The following is a 27607-nucleotide window of genomic DNA, read 5'->3' on the forward strand; positions in this document are numbered from 1 at the left end:
GTCAGCACTGAGGGAGTCATTGGCGACAAACCAACCGAGAGCCTTATTGATCTCGGCCCAAGGCGGTCTCTTCTCTCTACATCTTTGCCGCAACTGCACTCTCTACTCGACACGCGTCGGTGAGAACCGCCGGCGTCCGCCGTCAGCACCAAACGCGGCTTCTAATGTCGACAGCCACGGCCAAGTGCGGCTTGCGGTGAGCTGGAATGGAGTGGAGCGCGGAACCACACACCGTCGTACCCGCGTGCAGAGGGCGGAACGCACACGGCCGAGAGGCCGACCAGCCAGTACACCGACGTGGTTCATTTTCGCCCGGCTCGTTTAGGTCACCGGAACCTGAGATCGCAAGATTGTCTGAGCTGCGCAGCGGACTGAGCGAATTGCATCTGCATCTGGATAGGCTTGTGGTGTCATGGCGCGCCGAGAATGAGGATTGGAGAGGTCCACATCATCGGCCGCCAAAGGCAAATTAAGCCCAAAGTAAGGGTTACATAAGGACGCGGTCAGTGTTGGGCGAAGATCGTGGGAGCCGGATACCCGGATTAGCCGGGGATGGTGTCCCACCCCCTGTCATCCTACCTATCCGCCTATCCACTAGTATCCTCTTAACTAGCAACTCTTGCCTTCTCTTCTTGTCTCTTCTCTTCCATCAGATCCTCTTGCCTCGGATCAAAACCAGATTGTCAGTGAGACATCCCAAGACATTGGGCACAACTGACAACAGACTTTCCTTAGAACTCAGGCAACATGGCTTCCCTCGACTTCAAGGACCTCGTCGTCCTCATCACCGGCGCAGGCGGTGGCATTGGCGCTGGGTAAGTCGTACGAGAGCGGGCGGCGAGTCAGTTTCGAGCTAGTGGCTGGAATGAACACCGGGAGCAGCTGCTGACGCCCTTTCCTTTGATCTCCACGTTCCCGCACCTTGTCCCCATTCCTTCCCACTCCAGCTACTCACACTTCTTCGGTGCCCGCGGCGCCAAGGTCGTCGTTAACGATGTCTCGGCTCAGTCGGCCCAGAAGGTCGTTGACGAGATCAAGGCCGGTGAGTCCAGCTCTTGAGACTGTCCGTGAGCAGTGTACTGACCCCTAGCCGGTGGTCAGGCTGCTATTGCCGTCGGCTCGGTTACCGAGGGCCAGAAGATTGTGGACCAGGCCGTCCAGGCTTTCGGTACCGTCCACGTCCTCATCAACAACGCAGGTATCCTCCGTGACAAGTCGTTCAAGAAGATGGATGACGCGCAGTGGGACGCCGTCATCGCCGTCCACCTCAAGGGCGCGTTTTCGATGACCAAGGCTGTCTGGCCCCTCTTCCGCCAGCAGAAGTTTGGCCGTGTCGTTAACACTTCGTCGCCCGCCGGTATCTACGGCAACATGGGCCAGGCCAACTACTCGGCCGCCAAGATGGCGCTCGTCGCCTTTTCCAAGTCGCTCTCAATTGAGGGTGTCAAGTACGACATCCGCGCAAACACGATTGTTCCCCTCGCCGCTTCGGCCATGACCCAGACGGTCATGCCCCCAGAGGTGCTCAAGGGCCTCAACCCTGACTTTATCGCTCCCATCATCGGCGTCCTGACCGCTCGCAACGGGCCTGATGTCCGCGGCCGCATCTTCGAGGTCGGCGGCGGCTTCTACTCTGAGCTCCGCTGGGAACGTTCGAAGGGCCACCTCTTCAAGACCGACGACACCTTCACTCCCACTGCTATTCGCCACGAGTGGAAGAGCATCACCGACTTCTCCAAGGATGTCGAATACCCCGGCGACCTCAAGGCTGCCGGCCGCAGCCTCATGTCGGTTATTGAGAAGCAGCCCAGCCTCAAGCCCAACCAGCAGGGCCCGCCTCCCCCCGTCGAGTTCAAGGGCCAGACTGTCATCATCACTGGTGCCGGTGCTGGTCTCGGCCGCGCTTACGCTCACCTCTACGCCAAGCTTGGCGCCAACGTCGTCGTCAACGACGTCAGCGGCAAGAACGCTGAGGCTGTCGTCAAGGAGTGCCAGCAGCTCGGTGCCAAGGCTGCCGCGGCTGTCTGCTCGGCCGAGGAGGGCGAGAAGATCGTCAAGGTCGCTCTTGACAACTTTGGTGGCGTCCAGGTCCTTGTCTGCAACGCCGGTGTCCTCCGTGACAAGGCGTTCGTCAACATGACCGAGGAGCAGTGGGACACTGTCATGTCCGTCCACCTCCGTGGCACTTTCCGCTGCTGCAAGGCTGTCTGGCCCATCTTCCAGGAGCAGAAGTACGGCCGCATTCTCGTCACCTCGTCGCCCAACGGCATCATTGGCGCTCACGGCCAGGGCAACTACGCCTCGGCCAAGGCTGGCCTCATCGGTTTCGGCCGCTCGCTCGCCATCGAGGGCAAGAAGAACAACATCCTCACCAACATCCTCGCGCCCTCGGCTGGTACTGCCATGACCGCCACCATCTGGACCGAGGAGATGGTCAAGACTTTCTCGCCCGATTTCGTCGCCCCTGTCGTCGCCTTCCTTACCTCGAAGGACCAGAAGGGCACCGGCCAGGTCATCGAGACCTACGGCGGCCAGGTCGCCGCTCTCCGCTGGCAGCGCACCCACGGTGCGGTCTTCCCAAACAACCGCGTCCCCACCCCCGAACAGGTTGCCGCCAAGTGGAAGGAGATCACCACCTTTGACGAGAACGCCACCCACCCCCGCAACACCCAGGAGTCAGGCATGCAGATCTTCGAGAACTTCTCCAACCTCGCCCCTGAGGAGAAGGACTACGTCGACCCCGAGGACCCCGAGGCCATTGTCAAGGCCAAGCGTGCCGAGGCCAAGGGCATTGAGTACGAGTTCACCGAGCGTGACGTTATGCTCTACAACCTCGGCATCGGTGCGCACGCCAATGAGCTCCAGTGGACCTACGAGAACGACGCCGACTTCCAGCCCCTCCCCACTTTCGGTGTCATCCCGCAGTTCACTGCTGGCCTCGGCGACTACGACTTCCTGCCCAACTACAACCCCGGCAAGCTCCTCCACGGCGAGCAGTACCTGTCGATCAAGGGCAAGGTCCCAACCTCGGGCAAGCTTGTCAACAAGGCGCGCCTCTTTGAGGTCCTCGACAAGGGCAAGGCGGCGGCCGTGACCACCGTCATCGAGTCTCGCGACGCCAAGACTGACGAGCTCATCTACGAGAACCACTCGACCGTCTTCATCCGTGGCTCCGGCGGCTTCGGCGGCAAGCGCGCGGCCAAGGACCGTGGCGCTGCCACCGCCCCCAACGCGGCGCCTAACCGCACGCCCGACGCGGTTGTCGAGGAGAAGACCTCGGTTGACCAGGCCGCGCTCTACCGCCTCTCGGGCGACTACAACCCGCTCCACATCGACCCCCAGTTCTCCATCATTGGCGGCTTCAAGAAGCCGATCCTTCACGGCCTCTGCTCTATGGGCTTCGCCGGCCGCCACGTCTACAAGACGTTCGGTCCGTACAAGGACATCAAGGTGCGCTTCGCCGGTACCGTCATTCCTGGTGAGACTCTCGTCACCGAGATGTGGAAGGAGGGCGACAAGGTCATCTTCCAGACCAAGGTCAAGGAGCGCGACGCGCCCGCCCTCTCCAACGCCGCCGTCACCCTTATCGACGCTGGCGTGCCCAAGTCCAAGATGTAATTAAAACGGCGTATAGTAGCTAGAAGCGTACGCATGGCGTGCGGTGTATGAATCAGTGAAGTGATTGAGCCTGCGTGGCGGCTATGACGGTAGCCAGGTCGCGTCGCGTACTGCGAAAAACGAGCACGTGTGCCTGGGTGATGCCTGGTCAGGGCCGATCACCTCCACCTTGCGTCACTTCCGCTCTCGCACCACTTCGCCACCTCCCTTTCTCTCTTTCGCACCATCTTCTCCTCGACCCTCCATTCACTCTTCAAGTCGGAGGGCCATGTTGCCTGCCGTCAAACACCCGCTAAGGGGTGTCGGCATGCGGCCTTTCCTGCGGCCGCGCCTAGCGCCATTCGCAGCATCACGGCAATGCGGCCTTCGCCCAACCGCAGGTCTTCGTTTCGCGGCGAGTACTCCGCCGCCGCCTCCGACGACTCCACCCCCGCCACCCAATACTCCCCCTCCCCCGTCCGACCCCCCTCCTCCTCCGTCAGACCCCCTGCCTGCAGCCGACACGCCAAAGGACGCACCAGTCGACCCCACCGAACACCCTGCTGATCACACCCATAGCGACGCCCACGTGCCTGAGGGCTTCGACGAGGGCTCGGCAGGGGTGGTGCAGCGCGAGCATTCCTCGATCTTTATCTCGCAGGTCCTACCGATCCGGCTCGGGTCGTTAGACCCGCGGCCATGGGTCGCCGCGTGGTTCGAAGAGGCGCTCCTGGCCAACCTCGTGACCATCACAAGCGAGCTGAAGGGACGGTACGCGTTCCGGGTTGAGAGCTGGGAAGTGGCGCGCAAGGACGGCGGTGTGTTCTGTCACTTCTCTTACGTCGCACCCGCGGTGGACCAGCTGCCACGCAAGGCGTTTGTCAACGACTTCCACACGCCCGAGGAGGCGATTCCCGACCCCATCTCGGCCTCCGCACTGTTCCTCCCTCTCTTCATCGAGGCCGCTCACAAGCACGGCGGTTGGCCGACGTGGATCGGTCCGTGGTGGTCGTCGCTCGTGGACGGGAAGGGGATGAACCGCCGCGCGTCGGCGTGCTCAAACGAGGCTGGCCACTACCTCTTCTCTGGCGACCTCGCCCCGCCCAAGGGCGGCGCGGACGGACAATCCCCCGAGCTGCGTGGGTGGCAGCGCACGGCTGGCGCCGGGCGCGTGTGGATGGTCCGCGGACGGCAGTGGACCGAGGACATGAACCGCTTCCCGAGCTCGCGCCTACGCGTGGAGTTTGATGGACCCGACGTGTCCCAGGAGGTGCTGTATACACTATTCCGACCGTACGGGCGCATCTTCAACATTATTCCGCCGACTCCTGTCCCTGCTGGCCAGCTGAGGTCGGCACTGGTTATGTTCAGAAGAGTCTCGACGGCTGTCAACGCCAACAATTCGCTACATGGGTTCCTCACGCCGACCAAGTCGGCCGACTATGAGGGCCAAAGTCCCGCTGCGCCACTCTCTCGTCTGAGAATCTACTTTGAGCGTCCGCTTAAGGCGCACTACTTCCGCGACTGGGTGTCGAACCACCCACGCATTGCGCTACCAGTACTCGCGTTCCTCATCGGCATGTTCAGCTACACGTTCTTTGACCCGATCCGCGAGTTCTTCGTCAAGGCCCGCATCGAGGGCATTTGGGACCTCCAGCAGTACCCGGTGGTGCAGTTTATCAGAGACAACTTTGTGATGCCGGTCAAGAACACGCTGTTGCCGTCCAGGATGTCGCGTTGGAAGCGCAACGTTGACGACCTGGGACGTGCGTCGTTCCGCGACAGAGTCGAGGCCGAGCGCAGCGTCGAGCACTGGCTCACCGAGTTCCCGTCCACGTTTATCGTCGTCACTGGTCCTCCTGGGAGTGGCAAGCACGACCTTGTTGATCGTGTGCTCAAGGATTCGAAGAAGCCGAGCCTCGTCATCGACTGCGGCGAGGTCGGGAAGGCCAAGTCGGACTCGTCGCTGGTGGATGGGCTTGCTGGCCAGACAGGGTACTGGCCCGTGTTCTCGTTCCTGCAAAACATCAACGGGCTGATCGACCTCGCGTCGGTCGGTCTGATCGGGCAGAAGTCGGGCTTCTCGACTCCTGCCGACCAGCAGATGCGCAATATCCTTGACATTGTCGCCAATGCGCTCAAGGAGGTGTCGAGCCACGCGAAGGAGGACCGCGTTGCCGCGGAGCAGCACGAGCGCAACAAAGTCAGCCTCGCGGCCGACCGCGAGAAGCGGCAGCGCATGGTTGAGCAGGGGGTGTGGCATGATGGGCGGATCGACTGCGTAGCCGGCAACGGGCCCATCAGCGAGCTCGGGTTCGGCATTGAGGAGATGACCGAGAACGACGTGTCAGGCGTGGCGCCGTTGCTGGGTTCGACTGCACCGATTGCAGGTGAGGGCGTCCCACCTACGGGCTCCAGCATCGCGTTCGACAAGGAGGTCAAGGCAGCAACGCAGTCGGACATGCCCGATGCGGATGACGACAGCGACGCCGAGCTGATCAAGACGCTTCCCGTCGTCGTGCTGCGCAACTTTGCCTTCAAGCCCGCACGCGGCGAGCTGTGGAGCGTCTTAGCCGAGTGGGGCGCGTCGCTAATTGAGAACAAAGTGGCGCATGTGATCGTCGTCGGCGAGGGCAGCGTTGCGGGCAAGACGCTCACGGCTGCTCTGCCATCCAAGCCGCTCAACCAGGTCAACCTCTCAGACGCGGACGACTACAACGCTCTCGAGTTTGTGCGCGAGAAGCTCTCTACTGAGGGTCACCCAGTCGAGCTCACAGCCGAGGAGACGGCCGACGTGGCCAAGCTCGGTGGACGCATGGTCGACCTCGAGTTGCTCGTGTACAAGGTGCGCAATGGACAGAAACTGACCGCGGCCGTCGACGACATTGTGCTGCGCAACGCCGTTGAGATCCGCAAGACGGCCTTCGGCGACGACAGTGAGGAAGCCAAGGCGCTCCCCTGGACCCGCGCGCAGGCATGGAAGGTTGTCAGTTCGCTGGCCAGGAACCCTGAGATGGGCTACGCGCAGCTCCTCTCCGAGTTCCCCTTCAAGGGCGCCGACACATGTCTTAAGGCGATGGAGGAGCACGGCCTCATCTTCATCACGGCGTCCACGGGCGGCCGCACCTGCCCCTCAATGGTTAAGCCCGGCAAGCCCGTGTTCCGGGAGAGCTTTAAATCACTTGTGGACGAGCCCATCTTCCAAGCCATGTGCCAGATCGAGTACAATGCCGCCGTGATCAAGAAAGCCGAGGCGGACATTGCGGGATACGAAACCGAGCTCGCGCAGCTCAAGAGCATCGCGAGTGATGGCGACCGCCTCAATGTCGCGACGGCGGGATGGTTTGGCACTGGCAGCTCGGTCCACCAGCGCGCGCAGTACCTCGCTGAATCGCTTGGAAAGTGCATGGACAAGATCCGTAAGGCTGAGGCCGACAGCGCAGAGCAGCTCAAGGCGTTCAATGTGGACCCGAAGAGGCGCAAATGAGAGTCGTGTACTGTCTATCCATATGTAGAGCTATGCCGTAGCGAGTTGAATGGAGAACAGAGCTTTGAGCAGATCAGGGAGGTACTTGTCCGCACGGCTGTTTGCAGGCTACTGCGCGATCCCTGACAATCTCAGTCAGGAGCCATTGGCGTTCCGCGCTCACCACAATGCGGGCAAAGCACGTCCTACAGAGGTTGTATAAATATCGCGTGCTGCGGAGTTTGCACCGCCGAATGTACGCCGAGTTCTCGGAGGCGCGACAATTGTCATAGGCATCGGCTTTCCACTCGGACACACTGTACATTCCCGATGTTCCACAGCCACGCGGGATCATCACCAAGAAAGACATTATGCATAGAAATGGGGACGCACGGGAACGGAAACGCGGCCCAGGTTGCCTGGCAGGCACATCGAGCAGGTGTGGGTGGAGAATCGGAAGGCAGAAGCGGTGACGATGCCAAGCACGGTACTCGGACCTGGTGAAAATAACGTGGGTAGTGGCAGGGCTTGGGCGGGGTGGCGGAAGAGGTGCACAAGTATCCGAGCAGCCTTGATCAGAGGAAGAATAAAGTAACAGAATGCAAGAACGCAAGATGTGTACTTGAACTTGAACGAGGAGCCAGTTTTGAGCGTACCGTAGAGTGTGGCAGTGAGGATCGTCGCGGGGAATTCGACATTGTTTCACATGCCAAAGGCTAAATGCGACACAGGTCTGTAGATCCTTTGATTGATGTGCGCAACGTTTCAGTACCAAGCCAACTCTGCTGAAAAGTGGCAACACAGCGCTGTTTCCCTGAAGGGAGAGAACCCCACAGCTTGGTTTCAGTCAGTCAGTCAAGATCCCGAATGACGGCACCTTGTATCAAAGTCCAAAGGCACAGTGTGAGGAAGGCAGTCGACTGTACGTGGCAGTGCGTTGTATCTCGATTGGCCATTTGATCAACCACTTCTCCAATTTGACTCACCATGAAAGGCGCCTCACCTGGTTCCATCATGGACGTGCACATCATCCGGCCCGCAAGAGTCCCATTCCTACTTGTCGCCACCACCGTCGCCATCGTATCTTGCGCCCTCTTCAGCGTATGCCGCACCCGCCTCACTGCCCTCTTCACCTTTATCTCGCTGGTCTTGTTCGCCTCTTTGCTGGTGGGCATCGTCGGCGCTATAGTCTTCTTCCTCGTCTTTATGGCGGCTTGGACCCTTTTGCATCCCTCCAATCTCTCCCGCCAGAAATGGGTAGTATCGCTTGGGAAGCGAATGATACGACCAAGAGAAACAGCCCTTATGGAATGGATGCCTATCATTGTCGGTTACACCGCCCTCATCTACGATACAATGGCCGTGTTCGGCTGTATCGTTTCGTGGATCGCCCGCGAGCCAGCCGCGTTCGCAGCCGCCAAAAAGCTGGGATATGGGTATACGGCTTCCATCGCGTTCGGGGTTAGCGTCGTGGCCATATGGGGCCTGTGGTGTTTCGTTAAAGTTGGGTGCGATATGGGGATGGGTATGGAGGCTGTTTATGATTCCGAGGAAACCGACAAAGACGAGATGGGTACGTGTATTGCCTGCTAGACTGGCTAACTCAGTGCTTCCCGAATGAGTATCACTCGCTTTTCTCTATCAGGCAGCAGGCCGCTCGGCAATTGGAAGGGCTCGGGACCGCTGAACAAACTGTCACGGATAGCACCCAAACACAGTGTACCTCACATCAGCACCCAACATTCAACCGCCACCACATCAGCCCACAGATTCAACGCTGTACACTATCAGATCAACATGTAGCACCATCATAGACTAATAGACGCTGTCTTGCACCATGGCACCTTTCATCCTTTCGCAATTGCTCGTGTGCAACAACAAGTCGGCCCATCGGCGTGAAACCCCTGTTTTCTCATGAGTTCGTGGACTAGTTCTGCGCCACAGTCAGGTCCAGCTGACACATTCCACACACTCTGCAATACCTTCTTCGTGAATGCCGGAAAATGGATCTGCGCCCAAGACAGGCGTGGCGCACACATGTGCACCTCGCAGAACGAGTTACAGAGAACGTCTATGGGTTCACCGACTCGACATCAGATCCTACTGGTATACAACTTCTATCGCTGATTGCCCCACAGGCCGCCACGGTTCTGTCGCCCAAAATCGTCCTCACTTGAACGATTGTGGGCCATCGGTTCGAGACCATATCCCTGCGCCTCGAGCAGATCTCGTTCGCTCTCGTCCTGCCCGAATAGCGTGTCGCCGCGGTTGAGCCGGCGTCCTCGTGCACCGAAAAAGCCCTGTTGAATCTCACGCGCACCATTCACTGCTTGTGTGAATGCAGAGGTGTAGTATGACAGCTGGTGCGGCCCAGGCTGGGCTGGGGACTCGTCCTCCTCCTCCTCGAGGTTGACTTCGCCACGAGCGGCCGCTTGCGCAGCTTCGCTCTCGCGCTGCGCCTGGTACAGCTTGCGTTCGAAGCGCTTCACGCGCCACCACCCGCCGACCGACGCCAGGACCAGGAACCAGCCGCACACCATGAGCAGGAAGCTGAACCAAACGTATGACCGGCCGACGTCCCTCGCTGGTGGCCGCATCAGGTCCAGTAACGAGTGGTTATACTTCCATGCGTATGCTTTTGCGTCTTCGAGGCTGTGCAGGATGATTGTCGCATTCGACCCCGGGTTGAACATGTCGGCAATTGAGATGGGCCAGCTCTGCGAACCGTACATTTTGAGCTGCTCCTCCGCGAGTATGTCATTCTTGTACTCGCCCGTGATGGGGTCTCTGTCCAAGTCGCCAGGATATCGGTCCGTCTCCTGGTACTCGATACCCGTCTCGCGAAGCGACAGGCCAAACCGAACAAGAGTAATGCCCAGGCCAGCACGCGAGCCGTGCTTGGCCGCATGTGTAGTGTGGAGAACGTATGTGAGGAGGAAGCCGACCCATTGGAAGGAGACCGAGACGACGAGGTTCCAGATGAAGCCGAACAAGTTGCCAGAAGGCATACCGTCGATGAGGATCTCGTCGCCGTTGATTGACGAGTGGAGAGGCCCAAAGGGTGAAGCGGACGATGGAAGAACAACGGTCGTGTCCCAGTACGGCGGGACGGCGTCGCGCAATGCCGTCTGGTACGAGGGCGGAGCGTCTTTCAGCTCTTCCTCGTTGGCGTACTCGGCACCCTCCTCAGGGCGCTCAATTGGACGACCACCGGGGCGCGCGGACAGGTTGGCAAACACACCACTCTGGCCACCCCCCACGGCGTGTGGCGCCTCCCTCCTGGGCAGGAAGGCTGTAGGTAGCACACCACCGAGGAAGTGGCGGGCTTGCTGAGGACGCGCTACGGGCTCTGATGGTAAGATGCCATTGCTATTGCCGGGCGCGGGATTCTGTGCCGAATATGGCTCGAACGGAGGGGGGGAATCAAGAGGAGGAAGAAACTATGGCATGTCAGCATACGCCGGCAAACACCTGAGATCAGGGCGACTCACGTAGTCGCGGTTGAAGTCGTAGTCACCGGGCATAGGCGGGGTGCCAGATCGGGTCTGCTGCTGCTGCTGCTGTGGCTGCTGCGGTATCGAGTTGTTGCCCAGCAGGGCGTGGCCCTCATGAGCGTCGTCGTCGTCGTCACCTGGTCCATCGAAAGCGCGGTCCATCTCGTCCGGATCCGGCATCAAGCTCTGGCGCCGCGAGTGCAAACGGAAGGACAACGGCCGGCGTGGTGACGATGCGTTCGACCCGGTCGGGCCGCTTGGAATGGGCGTGTATGGTGCCATTGTGGGCTGGTGTCAGCAGGTCCGAGGATTGCGGGAGAGCGAGGTCGGATTGCGGCACGGAGGCTGGCGCGTCGTCGTCTGAGTGGGTGTGTACGAGTCCAAAAATCAGAGGGTGGTGCATGAAGTCGGCGCACATGTTTCGCCGTGTCCAGAATCGGACGTGGCAGTAGCGGACTTCTGGCTCTCATCACGTGGGAGACTGCTCGGGTGGAAGGGGCGGGGGGTGGGTTCTTGGCACTTACCTGGATGGAGTGAGAGAGAAGAGCGATGTGAATGAAGGGGGCGGCTGCGCCGCCTCGGTTGGATGACGTGGGAGGTGGCGTGTGAGGAGGAAGATGTTTTGTTCAAAGGAGCGGAATGGATAAGGTGACTGGAAATGGTGATGTGGAGGAGTAGGAGACGGGAGTGGGAGTAGGAGTAGGAGTAGGAAAGTAGAAGATTGGAGAATGGGACGACACTGACTCAACAGTGATCACGAGAGCCAAAGCCCTTGTCAACTAACTTGCTGTAGGTGGAGTTATGATTGGTATTGGTAGGGGCTGAATAATGGAATATTACAATGGTGCGCAGCACAGCCCAAGGCCAGACTGCTTGGCGCTGAGGTGGCGAGTTGATTTAGTCAGTTGGTTGGGCCGGTGGGCCCACGTAGACTTCCCAGATATCACCTCGGTCTTTGGTCTTTGGATGGGCGGCTCGGCCGGGGCCGAGCAACTTTGCCACGTGGCTCGATGCAGTCTGGTGGGCATTCTCAGCAGACTCGCAGGTCAGCCATTCAGGTCAGAGATCAGCCTGATCCGCAAAAGAGGGAACAAATAGGCATTCTATGTGGAACACGTGGCCTCAAGCCTAGATTCGAGGTTCTTGGCTACCAAACGAGCTCGTTCTTGCATAGTCCGGAACTGGGATATTGAGAGCTGAGACAAACTTGAATACGTTAAAACACGTGAAGACTACCGTGGCGTTGGGCCCTGGAGATCTGGAGCTGCAACACGTTCATTCGCTCCAGATCTCAAGACGTCTCGTCTTCTTAATGGGACCTCGCGGGGCACGCGGGGCAGCCGGGGAAGAGATCAGCAATCAGGAGAACTCGATCGCTCATGTTGCCACTGCTGTCCCAACCCAATCCAATCATGATCCACGAGTAGCTTGTTTCATGCTAACATCATCTCGCCTCGCCCACCATCAGTAATGACACTGACTCTCACATGTTGATGCACTCCACACTCCACTGTTGCGTCAGCCAAAGCCCGCCATAAAAGCAAACAAGCCGAGTTTTGAATCTGAGCTTGGACTAATTGTTGAGTGATCAGCGCTCATCAGCGGTCCAAGCTCCCTTTGCAGCTAGCTGTTCATGGTCACGCTGTTTCTCAATTGCTCAGCTCAATGGCCCATGGCCCATGGCCCAGCCACTAAGCGTTACCTCTACATTGAGTGTATCTCCTGCATATGTCATGACATGCCCTGGTTCTTGCGGCTGACGCTATCCCCAATGCGCGTCTAGGTCGAGACAAGTTGAAGGAGTTTGGTCGCGTTATCAGACGTATCAGACAAAGTACCTTGCGCGCGTCCTAGGCTTCCTTTGAAAGGAAGTCATGTCGCACAAGTGGGTAGCAAGGGGCGGCCAATCCCCCCTGGAAGTGCGAGAAGTGCCAGTTGAGAGACGCTCCAAGAAGCACATGCTAGGGGTGACTCATCTGTGATCGAGAGCTGGAGATGCACAGGCTGTCCGTGTCCGCACAATGTTCTGCCGTCCTCCTTTACATCCAGACTCCGTCGGCCGTCCGAGTGACTTTCAGTTCCGTGGCAAACAAAACTAGGTAGTGAAGCAAGGGACACATCTTGGCCACCTCAACCACACCACGGGGTCGCGTATGTCATATCGCTAGGTTGAGCTCTTTTATTTATTTGGACGGGATCTGCGAGCTGCGAGATAATCGGACTGGATGTATTGTTGGGCCTCATGGTCAAGCGATCCAGCGAGACTGGTTTGAACGCGCCTGGTAGGATTTGTACAGGGCAACAAGGAGTAGTGCCGTTACTCTTGAGGCAATATGTCAAGCGAGTAAGGTATTGAGCTATTGAGTGAATATTTGGCTCCGTGTTATGACCTTTGATACCCATGACCTCTTTTGAATCTAAAGCCCCATGGCCCATGACCCATCAGTCAAGCTACGGTTTTGCTGGGACCGGGCCCTGAGTGACTTGGGATCCTGTTCCGTCACATCCGCCCCTTGTTGCCTCTCTTGGCTCTTCTTCATTGACATCGACTTCGGCATCACACTTACCTTCCTCTACACCTACCTCTACACCTTGCCAGTTAACCATTCCTTCATTACTCTGATTTACTCTTCAACTCAGTCTCTCCCTATCACCTGGAACTCGTCACTCTTATCAATCCTCCTAACGCCATCACACTATCCAGTCCCTCTCAACACCCCCCTTTCCCTCTTGTCCCCGTTTCAATCCACAAGCCACTGTTGGACCGATCTCAACTCGACTCTGGTTATCACAACAAACGTGGGCCACCCCACGTTCGTCCATCCATCAACACTCCAAGTCCATCATTCCAAAATTTACTTGGATATCCCTTTAACCCACATCGCCGCCTAGACGCCTGGCATGCGTCCCTCACACCCAGCCGTCCTCTGTACGTACTCCTTCGCCGCTGTCTCTCAAGCTCCCTCTTGTCGCCCACACATTCTCAGGTGGCCAACTTCTCCCCTTGAAACCCGCCTCACCACTTGCCTCCTCTCAATCTCACATCCATGTCGCAGCCTGCAGCTGACTCATCTCCCCAGTCGTGCACCGTGTCTGAGCAGGCCATGACTCCAGCCCGCGACCCACCCTCCCCTCGGAGCATGGGCCAGGCTCCATTCCTCGCAACCAACACCCCATCTTCTTCCGACCTTCAATCGCCGTTCCGGGCGCGATCATCTAAGGGCAAGAGCAAAGGCAGCGGCCAACTGCGGGACCGAACCAACAATGATGATGAGGTCGGGAGCGTCACCATTTCACTGCGCCCCAACCAGCGCGACCTTGACGTCGATACCGATGATGCTGGAGAAAGCGATCGTCATATCTCGTCTAACAGGCGGTCCTCGGGCGGGCGGGCTCTCGCGTCGCGTAAACAACTCTTCCGCCCACGAGCAGCTTCCATGGCGCTCCCGGACCCCGTGACGCATGCACCGCCAGTGGCCTCGGCCAGCAACCAGTTCTTCCTTCCCCATTATTCGACCGACTCTAAGTTTAGCCTGCAGCAAGGCCATGGGCGGGCCGGGACCGCGCATTCCTCCAGCTTTGGCGTCCGATTGGGGATGCGCACAGACGACGGCGAATTTGAGAACACAGGGCTCAACGATGTCATCCGACGGGGAGCGGCAAACGGAGGAGAAGTTGCGCTCCCCAAGCTTGCCCTGCGCGCGCTATCAGAAGCCAAGGAGGACATGGACACTTGCGCGACGTTCAAGCAGACTCGCAAGGGCAGCATTGGCATGGGCCTGTTCAAAGAGTCGCGGTCCCAGCAGAAGGACCCGGAGCGCGATCGCGGTGGCAGGGCACCCGAGTCCAAGCCGTCGCTAGGCCTTGAAGCAGTCGTCAGTACGCCTCCTCTCGAAGAGGTCGCAGAGGAGGAAGAGGTGTTGGGGTCGCCACCACCATGCAGGCCTTCGGCGGACCATCGTTCGCGGCGTGAAAGCAAATCCGATGACAATGTAGTTGTTGCTGAGCCTGCGGGCGTGCCATCCCCACGGCAGTCTATCGACAGGGGTCGCGCCTACTCGTTTGATGATGACAGCGGATGGACCTCGACTTCGTCATCTGGCAGCGGCGAATTTGAAAGTGCAAGCGCGACCGACACTGACGACGAGGAGCCGCTCGCTGTTCCTCTCGAACCATACGGCCACAAGGTCGGCGGGCACAGCAGCATTTACCAGTTCACGCGGGCTGCCATCTGCAAGCCTCTTGTAGGCCGCGAGAACGTGTTCTACGAGGACATGGAAAGACTCGCACCAGGCCTGTTGCCTTATGTCCCTCGCTACCTTGGCGTCATGGTTGTCAACTATCGGCGGAAGGCGGACACTGAAGGATCACAGACGCCAGCGACTGAGCGGGACTTGACTCTGTCACCGGCTGTTTCGCTACCTGCTACACCCTGCCCTCGCTCGCAGACGGGACGATCAGAGGCGACGGTCTCCGACATCGAGGTGCCAGAGGTCCAGCTCGACTTCAACCGACACGTCGTGCCAGACTGGCTGTTCAGGTCGGCTGGTCCATCGTGCCGTAGCTTGGCAGGCAGCCAGTCTTTGGCTGAACGCGGACGCGGTAGGAGGAGGTTTCCTAGCGCAGACGAAAACGACCCGCGCACGCGTCGCTCCTCGTCCGTGCGCTCTCCAGCGTCTGTGCCACGAACCTCCTTCTCCCCGTCCTCGTCGTTCGGCAAGCTTTCCATTGGCGACCTCGGTTCGCCACCGAACGGCCTGCCCGCTGCAAGACTGATGCGCGAGGAGCCCCGAACGCCAATGCAATCGCCGTCAAGTGTCCACCCACTCCAGCGGCTGCACCACGCCAATTCAAGTCCTGCCCTCAATCGCCTTGACATGTGGTCCTCGCTGGACCGATCCGGCAATGGCTTTGGGTCCCCGCACCCGCCTTTTGGCGGCATCGGCTCCACCACCGTCAACAACAAGCTCAAGGATCACGTCTTCTCTACCATCTTCAAGCGCCTCAAGAAGAAGAGCAACCTCTACAGGCCTGTGCACCATGACGACGCGGATGCAGATGACGAGCGTGACGGAGGCCCCCTGAGGCGCCCAGCGTTCAAGCCAAAGCGGTCGGATTCGGGTTCTCGGTCCATGCGCCGAACACGGAGTGAGGCTAACGTGCCTGGCGTCGACAACTCCAGCAACGGTAAGCGTGAGCACAGCACCGAGCGCGGCCTATTTCATATGGACGACGACGAGCCAGAGGCACCACAAGCGAATGGAAGGCGGCCGAATACCGCTGTGCGCCGATCCTCGTCGGCGGGTGGCCGGCGTGCCGTGCATCCGTCCAGATTGCAGGAGGACGATTATTCGCCGTCGATCGCTCCAAGCGTCGTGAACGGCGATGACATCACTCGCCAAGAGCTGTTCATCTTCATGGAGGACCTCACTGGCAAGCTCAAGAAGCCGTGTGTACTGGACCTCAAAATGGGAACGCGACAGTACGGCTATGACGCAACGCCACTCAAGAAGATCAGTCAGCGGAAGAAATGCGATCAGACCACCAGCCGGACGCTTGGTGTTCGGATGTGCGGCATGCAGGTGAGTGCCGCGTCTGTGTGCGCCTGTTATACTGGATTCGCAGTGTGGCTAACGATCACAGGTGTGGTCCAACGCCACCCAGTCGTTTGTATCCAAGAACAAGTATCGCGGCCGGCAGCTCAAGAAGGAAGAGTTCCCGCGCGTGCTTGCCCTGTTCCTCAACGATGGTGACCACCTCCTCGCTCAGCACATCCCACCTCTCATGCAAAAGCTGTACAGCCTCGCCGCGATCTTGGCTACGCTCGACGGCTTCCGTTTCTACGGCTGCTCGCTGCTGCTGATCTACGACGGCGACCACGAGGTGCAAGAGCACTATGCGCGCAAAGCTCGTCCCGCACATGAGCGCCACGAGTCAATGTTCGAAGGTGCACCCCGACGCCGCTCATCGATGTCGGCAACAACCCGGCGCTCGCGCTCGGCGGATGTCGCCGACATGAAGCGTTCCAAGCGCGTCAAGGGCGACGTCACCGTCCGCATCGTCGACTTTGCGCACGCGACCTCCGGACAAGACATCAAGTACCCGTACCCGCGGGGAGTGCGCGACCCGCCCAACTTGGGCAAAGGCTATTGCCCCATGATTGACGACGAGACGGGACTGGCCCTAGCTCGCTTCCCACCGAAGCACCCTCTTGACCCCGACCTCGGCTTCCTCTACGGCATCTCGTCAATCGTCGCGTCATTGCGCGGTATCTACGCTGACGAGTCTGAACGCTCACGCGCTGCGGGCAACGGCGGCCTCCCGTCACTCCCACCGTTCGAGCACAGCAACGTTTTCGACAAGCTCTTCCCACCGGCCATGGACTTGACTTACCTGTCAACTTAGTCGCTCCTTGAACCTCACTCCTACACATACATACCCAGAACAACCTCCCGACCTATCGTATCACTCTCTGCCGAATATTCATTGCACGCCAGCGACGCTGGCCACCGGGCCCCGTTTCGGATCAATGTAGTTGCCAAAAATGTATCATTGTAGCATTGACCAGGGTGCAGGTGGGGTGGAGCGCGACTTGCCCATCGACTCGATGGATGACTGGGGCGTCGGCGTCGTCAACTCATGCGAAGCTGCAACGGTGTCACTTCAAATCGTCTAGCTGGCATCTGGTTCGACATTGTAAGCTTACCGCCAGCGAAAGGTCGCCGCCACTGGCTCCCCCGTTACCGTGGTCAACCAGGCAACACTCCCGCCGCACGTGCGAGGCCCCACTCTCACTCCCTCAGAACAATTCAGAGACTGCCGAGACAAAAGGATCTCACCACTGTGAGTCGAACACAGGACCTGCGGATTGGCTGCCACGTCTCTTCGACGCGGCGTGGTAACGGATTACAGTCCGACGCTCTACCAACTGAGCTATGGTGAGGGACGATGATGTGGATGATTGAACGGCTGAGCGGCACGGCCCACGACCGTGCTCCACTCCACCGCACTCACTGACAAAAGTTGATCTAACTCATGCATGTATTGTAATGTACAGTACTCGTCCGCGTATTATTTTCTATCACCAACTGTATCCTGTATGCGTATATGCGCCGGGCGGGCTAGTCTACCACGCGATGCGGGCAATGGGTCCGCGGGGCCAGGTGCGCACGGCGAGCTTGCGGATCTCGTCCATGGCGAGGATGCCGACGCCAAGGGGGATGGGAATGAACCAGAACTTGATGGGGACCGAGGCGGTGCCGAAGAGGTTCTGGATGCCAGGCACCTCGGTGACGAAGATGGCAATGGCGATGGAGAAGAGCGGGCCGACGAGTACCCGCCAGTTGTACTGAGGGCCGCGCTGGAAGATGGACTTGCGCTTGTTGCGCACCGAGTTGAGGTTGAAGCCCTGGAGAATAACGAGTGTGACAAAGTAGACGCACTGGCCCGTGTTGAGGAAGTGGTTGAGCGCCGCCTGAGAGTGGCCGTGGTAGCCCTCCGAGTACTTTGCAAATACAAAGAACATGCCCGAAGGAGGGATGCCAGCAGCAGAGTAGATGTAGTAGAAGAACATGGCGTGGGCCGTGATCATCTCCATGGTGCCCATGAATAGGTAGCTCTGGATGTAGATTGGGACGTTGACGAGGTGTGAGTGCTTGGGGTCGCGCGGCGGAAGGGAGAGGAGGTCGTATTCCTCCTGCTCAAAGATGAGTGTGCAGCACGATACCAGGTCTGGAGTCAGCATGTGTTTGCTCGCTTGGGGCTTACCTGTAAAGCAGCAAATGATGATCATGAGGAACGATGAAAGTGGGAGCGGCACGCCGAAGAAGACATTGAGGATAACAGGCCAGTCTTCCGAGTACCTGATGTCAGTCCATAACTCGCTCATCGACTCACGATCCGGCAGGAAGGAGGTAGCTGATTGCCTTCTGCAGGTTCTGGAACACGAGACGGCCGAGGCGGAGGCCATCGAGGATGGAGCTAAAGTTACCGAGGAGAACGAGGTGGGCGGCCTCCATGGCGACTTCGGAGCCCGACGCCATGGCGATACCGACGTCGGCGGCCTTGAGTGCCGGCGCGTCATTGACACCATCGCCAGTGACGGCGACGATGCAGTCGCGGGCCTTGAGCTCGGTGACGATGCGGAGCTTCTGCTCAGGCGTGGTGCGGGCAAACACGACCTCGGCGTACTTTGCGACGACGTCCCAGTCGGCTTCGGTCAGGTCGGGGATCTCCTTACCCTCGACGAGCAGCGACGACTCGATGTACGTGAGGCGCTCGGCCTTGATCTCGGCGGCCTGCGCAAAGCGGTCCTTGGCGGTAAATTCGGGGATGCGGTCGGGGTCAGCTTCGCCCGTGAGGATGCCGACGTCGCGCGCAATCGCCGCGGCGGTCAGAGCAAAGTCACCCGTAACCATGAAGAAGCGAGCACCGCAACGGCGCACCTCGGAAACGGTGTGTGCCGTGTCGGGGCGCGGCGGGTCGACGATGCCGACAAGACCGATGACAGTGAGGTTGGCGACGGCCTCGATCGCGTCGTGCTCGAGGTCGGCAGAGTCACAGAGCGAGGTGGGAACGTCGCGCGACGCCAGGAGAATGACGCGCTGGCCCTGGCGCGACCACTGCTCCTGTGTGCCGATGAGGCCGGCGCGCGCGGGGGCATCGAGCGGGAGGACAGAGCCGGTTGCGGACAGGTACGACGTGCAGCGGTCGATGAGAATGTCTGGGGCACCCTTGATGAGCAATTCGGCGGTCTGCTGTCAGCACTAAGTAATTGATTGATTCTAGACCCACCTTTCCGTTGGTCGAGATTATCAGGCTGAGGGCAAACTTGTTCCGCGAGTTGAAGGGCACGTCGTAAGAACGGGTGTAGGGGAGGGTGGTGGCCGGGAGGGACGCCGTGAAGCGGAGGAGCGCAGCGTCCGTGGCGTTGCCGATAATCTTGCGCTGGGGAGGAGCAGCTTCCTTGTCCTTGTTGTTGTTCTTGGTGTTCTTGTCCTTGGTGTCCTTGGTTTCCTTGGACTCCTTGGACTCTTCCATGTCCCTGGCCGTCTCCTTTGTCGACGACGTCATGTACGGGTTGTCGTCCGAGACCTCGCTGTCCGCCTGCTCGTCCCATTTTGCGTCGTTGCAGAGGGTCATGCACTTGCGCAGCTGATTGAGCGCCGGGTGCTCTGGCTTGATCTCATTGGCACGGAACGTGCCCTCGACAAAGCCGATGGAAGCGACACTCATACGGTTCTCCGTGAGTGTACCCGTCTTGTCTGAGCAGACGACGGAGACGCATCCGAGCGTCTCGACCGTGGAAAGCGACTTTGGCAGAATGCGTGCGTCGCGCATCTGCGTGGCGATGCGTGAGAGTGTGAACGCGACCGCGATCGGCATGCCCTCGGGGATGAAGGCGACAACGAGCGCCATGAGGTTGGTGAGGATGCCAACCGTGTTGATAAAGTCATAGTGGTCGCGGCGCAACCATGCGAGCCATGTGATGAGCATGATGGTAATGAGAATGAGCGTGAGCGTAATGATGATCTTGACGAAGCGCGTGATCTCGCGCTGCAAGTTGGTGCGCTCGGTGGCTCCAGTGTTGGTTAGGTTGTTGATGCGGCCCATGACGGTGCGCGCGCCAGTGAGCACGACGACTCCAGTCGCCGAGCCGTTGCACACATGGGTGCCGAGCAGCGCAATGTTCTTGGCCTCGAGAAAGTTGGGCTCATCAGAGTCGACCGCTCCCGTGATCTCCTCGGACTCGCCTGGGACGGTTAGCACGTTTGAGTGGAAGCCACAAGCGACATACCTGTCAGAACGGCGCGGTCAAACTTGAGGTCCTGACTGGCCTTGAGGATACGAATGTCGGCAGGCACCTTTTGGCCGTTGGACAGGAGGACAATGTCGCCCACGACGAGGTCGCTAGAGGGCACCGACTTGGTAGCACCGTCGCGGAGGACGACGGCCGATTCGGGGACAAGGTCGAGGATCGAGGCCATGATCTTCTGAGCCGACCAGTCCTGGAAGGCCGAGAAGAACGCCTGGAAGAGAATAACGATAATGACTACGATGGCGAGGGCGAGATTGTACGGCGCGGGCGGATCACCGAGCGGCCTCCACGAGATGAAGAAAACAATGACACCGATCCAAAGAATGGAGCAAAAGTCACCAAAGAGGTAGCGTGCAAGCTTGCGCCAGTATGGGGGCCTCCTCTGGGTGAGCACGTTGGGGCCGTTACGCTGGAGGCGGCGGACGGCAGCGGTCGTCTCCAGGCCCAAGTCCGGGGCGACGTTGAAGCGCTGGCACGCGACATTCGGCGTGATGGTGTGCAGGTCGAGTTTGCCGAAGAAAGCGGCGTCGTCCTCCTGAACAACCCCGTCAGCCGCTGCCGCCTTTTTCTGCCAGAAGCGGCGCCGGCCCTTCTCAGGCAGCGCCTGGCCCGTGCTGGCGTCGAAGCGCTGCGAGTCGTAGACATGGATCGAGAGGGTGCGGAATTCGACCGGGACACGCGTCTCGGGGCGGTTGAGCTTGGGCAGCTGGATGCCCACGGCGCGCGTGGTGGGCGGGTTCGACAGCAGCTTGGGGACGTCGGCCGCGCCGCCCTCGATGGTCTGGAGCGACTCGAACGACCCCGATTTCTTGGTCCCGTATAAGGGAGTGTGATTGGACATGGATAGAGTGGCGAGAGGGAAGGAGAGAGCTGTTGTCAAGAGAATACTGTCAGTTCCCGTGTTCGGTTTCCTTTATAGTCCTCTGGGCTCCTATCGCACATAGTCTGAGATTGGATCGCACTTGACTCAAGAGTGTCCTATCCGGTTCCGTCGGTGTGGGATCCAATCTTTGTTGTCGATGTGCTGATGGGGTGTGTTCGAGGTACCCATGCAGGCATTGGTGCCCAACAAACAAATCACGCATCTTGAACGACAAGGGCGCCACACTGGGGAAAGAAAAGGGATTGGGAATCCAGATTCAGCCGGCGCTCGTAGCACTCTGTTGATTATCCGCAAGCACAATCGCTAAGACACAACGTCCAGGCAATGCAATCGAGTTGAAGGAATGTGTTCAAAAGTAGTACTGCTTGACAGTAAGACTAGAGCTTTGCTGGCTTTGCTGGCAAGGGACAATTATCCGGGCGGCAATATTTGTGTACTGGTCTCCTGTAACCGCGCAAAATGTCGCGCCCAGATCTGTGGGTATTAGCGTCCTCTCGCGTTGAGCTTTTCCGGTAACAGTGTACCGTGAGTAAGCTAGAGATAGAACGCGATCAGAGTGAATTGTCAAATGTAGATGAGCAGCAAATAGCTTTGAGTGCGCGATTTGTGGAAACCGCCACCAACCAAACAAGAGTGAGCGATTTCTCGGGTCACGTGACTTTATACATGGCTGATGTCCACGCCCCACCCAGGTGTCCTTGGAGAGAAAGATCTGTGCATCAGCAAGCTTACGAGACACGCTTAGATCTCTCGACATTACGCTGACATGGCAAAGGCTGGCAAACAGAAATAGCAGCTCGTGTTGATCTTTCCAGTAGCTCAGAAAAGTTAGTAGCGCACACGATCACAAGGGCAACGGTCGCATAGACAAGTTTAAACCGGGGCCGCAACGAACATCATGTGGTACAGCCAGCGAGCGTCAGCGGGTCACGGTCAGTGTGCTGCAGCAGGATCCAGGAGTAAAGTACGTTGCGCCCGATTGCCGGGGTCACGTCACGATGACCTGATGGTGACCACTTGACAGGCTGTGACGATGTTGGCAACTGCACTGCAGAGTCGAGCCATCTGATTGCCGCCAGTCCACACTGTAAGCACTAATGGCTGACGATTGCCCAGGCGACACATGCCTAGACCACGGTCATCTCAAGTGCGCGTCAGACGGAACACGTAGTGCGTGGAGACCCCCGGGCAATTTACGTGAGCCACCCCAACGATCTGAACGTTCCATGCATTGAAAGGAGCAATTAAGTTTCGCACGTAGTACTGGAATTGGATGACCGAAGACGACTTGGCACAGATTGCGGGTGCCGGTGCGTACATATTTACTCCCCTCCCTCGGACCCAAACTTACCATTCTCCAGCTGCCGGCTTGAACCACATCCGCATCCCCATCGGCTTCTAGGCATACGACATTAGCGGCGGGGGAGCCGTACATCAGGGCCAGGCCCCCTACCTCGACAACACTCTGCAATGGGCGAGCAACCACGGCCTCAAGGTGACGCTCGACCTTCACGGTACCCCCGACTAGCAGAACGGCTAAGACAACTCTGGCCGCTACGGCAACGCCGACTGGCCCAACTACTACCACAACGTCCAGCGCACCTGTAACATCATCACGCAGCTACTCAAAAGTACTCGCAGGCCCAGTGTACGTCGCAAACCTTGACTAGGCATCAACACTCTCACTTTGGAAAACCATCGGCTTTTTGAACGAACTTGTCGGGTACCTCAACGACAACCTCTTGCCGACTGCCACACAGTACTGGCAGGACGCGTACGACGCGTACCACGACTCTCGTTCCGCGTCTGGCAGCGACAGCCAGTTGATCGGCATCCACGATGCGTTCGTTCCAGCCCGTCTCGCACTGAAAACCCACCTCCTCTACCGTCTCTTCAACGTCCGGCTCTCCACCCCAAGCTCCGAGCACTTCACGTGTGTCCGCCACTGCGCTCATCCTCTTCCAATACTCAGCTGCCTGTTCATCAAGTCCAGACCAGCCACCTTGTGTGGCACCACCCAGGCTGTGTGCACACGTTTAGGATCCGCGGTCTGCAGAGTGAGGGAATGTGAGGAGAACGTGTTTGAAGATGGGGAGCCGAACAAGGCCTTTACTCTCCCGCCGTCTCTGCCAAGCAAAGGCTGTGATACGCAGGAGCCACACGCGAGTGTCCAAGCTCAGATACAATGGTAGATGAGTGGTTGTGCCACAGAAGCATTGACGCCGGTCTGAGGGTGGGGGGTTTTTTTTTTCCTGATGTGGAAAGAGAAGCCGTTGACGTCAACTTTGGATATCCCTACCATCCCCACATTCCGACAACGGCCTCTCATACCACCCAGAAAATCATACACTCTACGATCTCTGATCTCAAAGCCTTGATCACAGAGAATACTCCACCGATAGATGAAGCCTTTCTCCGTTGACCTGTATCAACACGAATGTTTGTAGATGTGGATGGCGGTTGAATGCCTGTCTTGAAGGCTGTAGTGGGTGGCGAATGGTAAGGGTTGCAAGTCACATTAGGAGATGCGTTCCTGAAATATGTGGGTCGTGGTTCATCATTCAGCCCTGGCTAACTCATTGCTACAGTACAAAGCTGTATAGGCTACAGGTTACCTTCCCTCGACATTCTCTCTTCTTGTCATCCATTATTCTCTCTTCCCTACTCCCAGTCCTTCTCATCCAATCTTCTACCCATCCATAGTCTTCTGTCACAATGCCGGCTTTCAAGCGCCGGCATTCCCCATCCTCGTCCCCTTCACGTCGCGTGAGCGGTGTCACCGATGAGGCTCCCGCGTCCTCCTACGCGCTCTCGGCGTTGTACCCTCCAGACAAGCTTGGCTTCCCGTCATCTTCGCCTGCCCTCCTGCCTTCTGTCATGTCACTGTCCTCACCCCAACGCTTCGCTTACCGCGACCCCACCGCGTCTGACACGGAGTCTGACAGCGGCGCGTCGGACGACGAGATCGAGGAAAGCCTCGCGTCCTTCCCTCCAGAAGAGGCTGCACCATTCAAGGGCAAGGGCAAGGCAGTCGATCGTGGCCGAACGTCCGGAATCCACAGTGGACGCGCGCATCGTTACCAGACAGCAACCAAGCTGCAGGCCGCACTTGGCCTCGGACACCGGCCTCGTAGCAGGGTGAGTTTCTCTGTGCCTCGCGATGGTCGTGTGTTAGTCTCTGGTTCAGTCCGCTTTGTTTCCTGCTGCGCGACCAGGCTACACAAAGAGCGGGAGCGGGCGAAGTGGAGGGGCGCGACCAATACGAACAATTGGACGCCTTATTCGACGCTCGCATTCCCCACCTGAGTGACAAGCATTGCATCTGGTGTGTCGCTTGTCCTGACTAACCCCAGATGTTATCGGCTCGTGGCCGTATCGTGAGCCCCACAGAGTCAATCTACATTATGACGCAAGGAATGAGTACTCTCGTAGGTGTTGCACCCGTTGCCCGTTTGCCGCATGTTGACAGCAGAAAACCTCGCCAGTGCAGCCCGACGAGGAGCACGTAGTCTCGTCTGCACTCAACTCCGACCGGCGCGACTCGTCACCTTCCCCGGTACCTTCGAGCCCCGAGCCCAGCGACATCGACACGCCTGTTCCCCGCACCCGGAAGCTGGCCATGTCGCGCCTCGCTCTTGCCAAGTCGAAGAAGCGCCGCGCCGACGCAGTGCGTTCCGCAATGGATTCTGCGTCGAGGCGCGCCAGCAACGACGCATGGGATGCTCATGAGGGCAACACTATCGACAGAGCGACTCTCGAGAAGCTCGCCGCCCAACAGGGCCTCAAGATTGTGCCGATGAGTCCGACACCTCGCGAGAAGGCCCTTGGCGCGTCTGGTGCCAGCACCAGCGTCTATGCGAACGCAAGTGTAGCTGGCCACGGCAACAAGCGCGTTCGCTCGCCGTCACCTCCACCGTCAACCCCGGCTGCCATCGAGAACCTTCTCACGCCGGCCCGCAAGCTCGTGCGCGCGATGAGTTCACCGACGTCGCCTACACCTGGACCTTCCAAGGCCCGTGCATTGGGCGGCCCACAGACTCTCAAGGCATCCAAGTCTTTACGTACTCTTGACCGCGGGGCCTCCACGCCGATGCCTGCCAATGTACCCTCGACATCCCCTCGTGCCATTGACTTGGTTGAGGATGTAGTGCTGGCTACTGCGTCTGAGGATGACGACTCCGAGCACGAGGAGGAGCCAACGCCTACAAAGCCCAAACGTAACAAATTGCCGGTTAAGCGGCCCATCAAGCTCGCCACGAAGTTGGTGTCTAGGTCCAAGGCGCGCAAACGGTATGAACGCGAGCACCCCAAGGCAGACCACTTGCCCGTGCGCCGCCGTCCGAAGGTGCACCACGTAGGTGCGAACGCAAGCGAGTCAGAACCTGAGCGCGCTCCTACTCGCCAGCGCCGTCGGCGACTCCACTTAGCGCGTCGTCCGGTTGCTCTCCGCTGTCCTCGTCGGACCGTATTCTTCTTTCTCAGCGATGCGGACCCGGAGGACGGTCTCTTAAAGGAACCCAAGCCCCTCATCAAGTGTCGCAAGATCACGGAGCGCGTCCGCCGGGGTCTGTTGCAGCGCCACAACCAGCGCACCAAAGTCACCTTAACCACTCCAGCTCCTGTGATCGCGATGACGACGACGCACAAGCGCCAAGCATCGGAGTCTCCAGACCAAGACGATCTTGCGGTTGACGAGCTGCTGAGCGACGCGGAGATGCTAGACTCTGAGGCGGTGGAGACGGTCGTTTCGCTGGCCAGTCCTTCGCAGCTCGCCGGCCGCAAGCGCCGCAACTTACCCGTGGACGACAGCACTGGGCGCAACTCACAGCGTACGATCCTGCGTGCCATCGAGCTCAGCTGGTACGAGCCCGAGTACCGCAAGCACGAGGCCTGGCGCCGAGAGCGACGCGATCCTGCTCGCGCGGGCGAGCGCGCAAAGGCCCGCTACATGAGTCACATCGCCGCCAAGGAGGCCGAACAGCAAGCTGCTGAGGCCGCACGTCGCGAAGAAGAGGCGGAGGGCTGGATCGACGACGTTCTGGTCGCCGACGCTGAAATGCACGTGGCGGAGCCAGTCGTGGCCCTCGGACCCACCGCACCTTCGCACGCCGCCGTATCTGGCCCCACAGCGGACCCCACCCTTGCCGCGCACGTGAGTCCCGTAACGGAGGGCACCCTGGCTGCGGACTCAAGCCGCGTCGCTCCGGCCTGCCCAGCCGAGCATGTAGAGCAGAACGAGACGAACCTCCAGACAAGCTCCGAGGTCGTCGAAGGTTTACTCACGTTCGAGCACCCCGGCCCCGTCCAGGTCATCGAGGAGGAGTCGCAACCTCCGATGTCCCGCGACTCCCAGACGTTAGGTCCACGTCCTCGTCGCCGCCGTGTCCATGAATACGTTGGCCCTTCCGCAGGCGCGCGGGCCGCCGCTGGCCCTGCTCGCCGTGATCGTATCCTCTCGCGCGAGCGCCGTCGGGCGACCACCGCGCCACCAGAAGAGCCGATGACCGAGGCGGTTGCCGGTCCGTCAACGCGAACACGTCCGGCCGCGTCGGCAGGTCCGTCGAATCCTACTGCGGTCGAGGGCCTTCGTTCGCCTCCTCCGCGGTACGAGTTCCCGTTCTACGACATTGTACGCACGCCCGTGCGTACTGTTCGTCCACCTCCGCCTCGCCCAACTGGGAGGCAGCGTGAAAGAGCCGTCTCGAACCCACCTGACTACACGGGCCCTTACGAGGCGCGCTCGCCCGCACCCCCGCCTCCCTATAACTCCGTCACGGACCGCGACACTATCATTGCGCCAGTGTTTGACGAGCCCGCGCCGCGGCCGGCTGCCCCTTCCCACGGGCCAAGCCTGAACGTCAGGCGCCAGCGTGACAGTGACTCCGCTCGCCGCGCCCCTGGCACTTGGCCTGCGGGCAGTACCTCGCCAACCCCGGAGGACGTCGACATGGACGCGCCTCAGCCTCAGCATCAGCAGGGCGTGATCGCGTCTGTGTTTAGCCGCGTATTCGGCTTTTGGCGCTCATAAACGGCGGCAAGACTTTTTCGTACCTTTTATCTTACGACTGTTTACGTGTAGCCTGCAGCTGGATGTATGCTAGCTTACCATAGCGTTCTGCTTTTTTTGAGGATGCTGTGCAGCATGCATTGTTTGCCCGAGTATTGTACTCAGCCGTGACCAGTCTGTTTCGTTGCCTCAGCACAGGCATCCAAACGAGACGGAACGAGAAGGGGATGTCGACGAGACCAAAGGTCATATCTGGTTTTCCAAGGTGATCAGACTAGTCCGCATCTCCCCCACTCACAAGCACACCAACGACGCTAAGTTCCACGACCTTGCAGGAGACACT

The 27607-nt window shown here is 59.2% G+C and overlaps 6 protein-coding genes across 6 annotated transcripts; 4 read left to right on the forward strand and 2 right to left on the reverse strand.

Annotated features, from left to right (window-relative positions):
- Positions 1–747: 747 nt before the first annotated feature.
- On the forward strand, positions 748–3618 carry CcaverHIS019_0207870 (uncharacterized protein; the record flags this gene model as incomplete). Its single annotated transcript, XM_060597838.1, has 3 exons — positions 748–815; positions 948–1042; positions 1091–3618. 3 exons carry the CDS (start codon positions 748–750, stop codon positions 3616–3618), a joined length of 2691 nt encoding a protein of 896 aa, XP_060454691.1.
- Positions 3619–3886: 268 nt separating this feature from the next.
- On the forward strand, positions 3887–7084 carry YME2 (uncharacterized protein; the record flags this gene model as incomplete). Its single annotated transcript, XM_060597839.1, has 1 exon — positions 3887–7084. One exon carries the CDS (start codon positions 3887–3889, stop codon positions 7082–7084), a length of 3198 nt encoding a protein of 1065 aa, XP_060454692.1.
- Positions 7085–9180: 2096 nt separating this feature from the next.
- Positions 9181–11729, reverse strand: CcaverHIS019_0207890 (uncharacterized protein; the record flags this gene model as incomplete). Its single annotated transcript, XM_060597840.1, has 4 exons — positions 9181–10503; positions 10555–10845; positions 11082–11125; positions 11672–11729. The coding sequence occupies 4 exons, from the start codon at positions 11727–11729 to the stop codon at positions 9181–9183; spliced, it is 1716 nt and encodes a 571-aa protein (XP_060454693.1).
- A 1968-nt stretch (positions 11730–13697) lies between these two features.
- Positions 13698–16962, forward strand: KCS1 (uncharacterized protein; the record flags this gene model as incomplete). Its single annotated transcript, XM_060597841.1, has 2 exons — positions 13698–16139; positions 16201–16962. The coding sequence occupies 2 exons, from the start codon at positions 13698–13700 to the stop codon at positions 16960–16962; spliced, it is 3204 nt and encodes a 1067-aa protein (XP_060454694.1).
- A 721-nt stretch (positions 16963–17683) lies between these two features.
- CcaverHIS019_0207910 (uncharacterized protein) lies at positions 17684–21215 on the reverse strand (the record flags this gene model as incomplete). The annotated part of the gene is made up of 5 exons (XM_060597842.1): positions 17684–18288; positions 18325–18419; positions 18454–19310; positions 19351–20309; positions 20354–21215. 5 exons carry the CDS (start codon positions 21213–21215, stop codon positions 17684–17686), a joined length of 3378 nt encoding a protein of 1125 aa, XP_060454695.1.
- A 2757-nt stretch (positions 21216–23972) lies between these two features.
- On the forward strand, positions 23973–27285 carry CcaverHIS019_0207920 (uncharacterized protein; the record flags this gene model as incomplete). The annotated part of the gene is made up of 3 exons (XM_060597843.1): positions 23973–24395; positions 24611–24685; positions 24730–27285. The coding sequence occupies 3 exons, from the start codon at positions 23973–23975 to the stop codon at positions 27283–27285; spliced, it is 3054 nt and encodes a 1017-aa protein (XP_060454696.1).
- Between the last annotated feature and the right edge of the window lie 322 nt (positions 27286–27607).

The sequence above is a fragment of the Cutaneotrichosporon cavernicola genome, assembly GCF_030864355.1.
Source record: "Cutaneotrichosporon cavernicola HIS019 DNA, chromosome: 2".
Classification (NCBI taxonomy): Eukaryota; Fungi; Basidiomycota; class Tremellomycetes; order Trichosporonales; family Trichosporonaceae; genus Cutaneotrichosporon; species Cutaneotrichosporon cavernicola.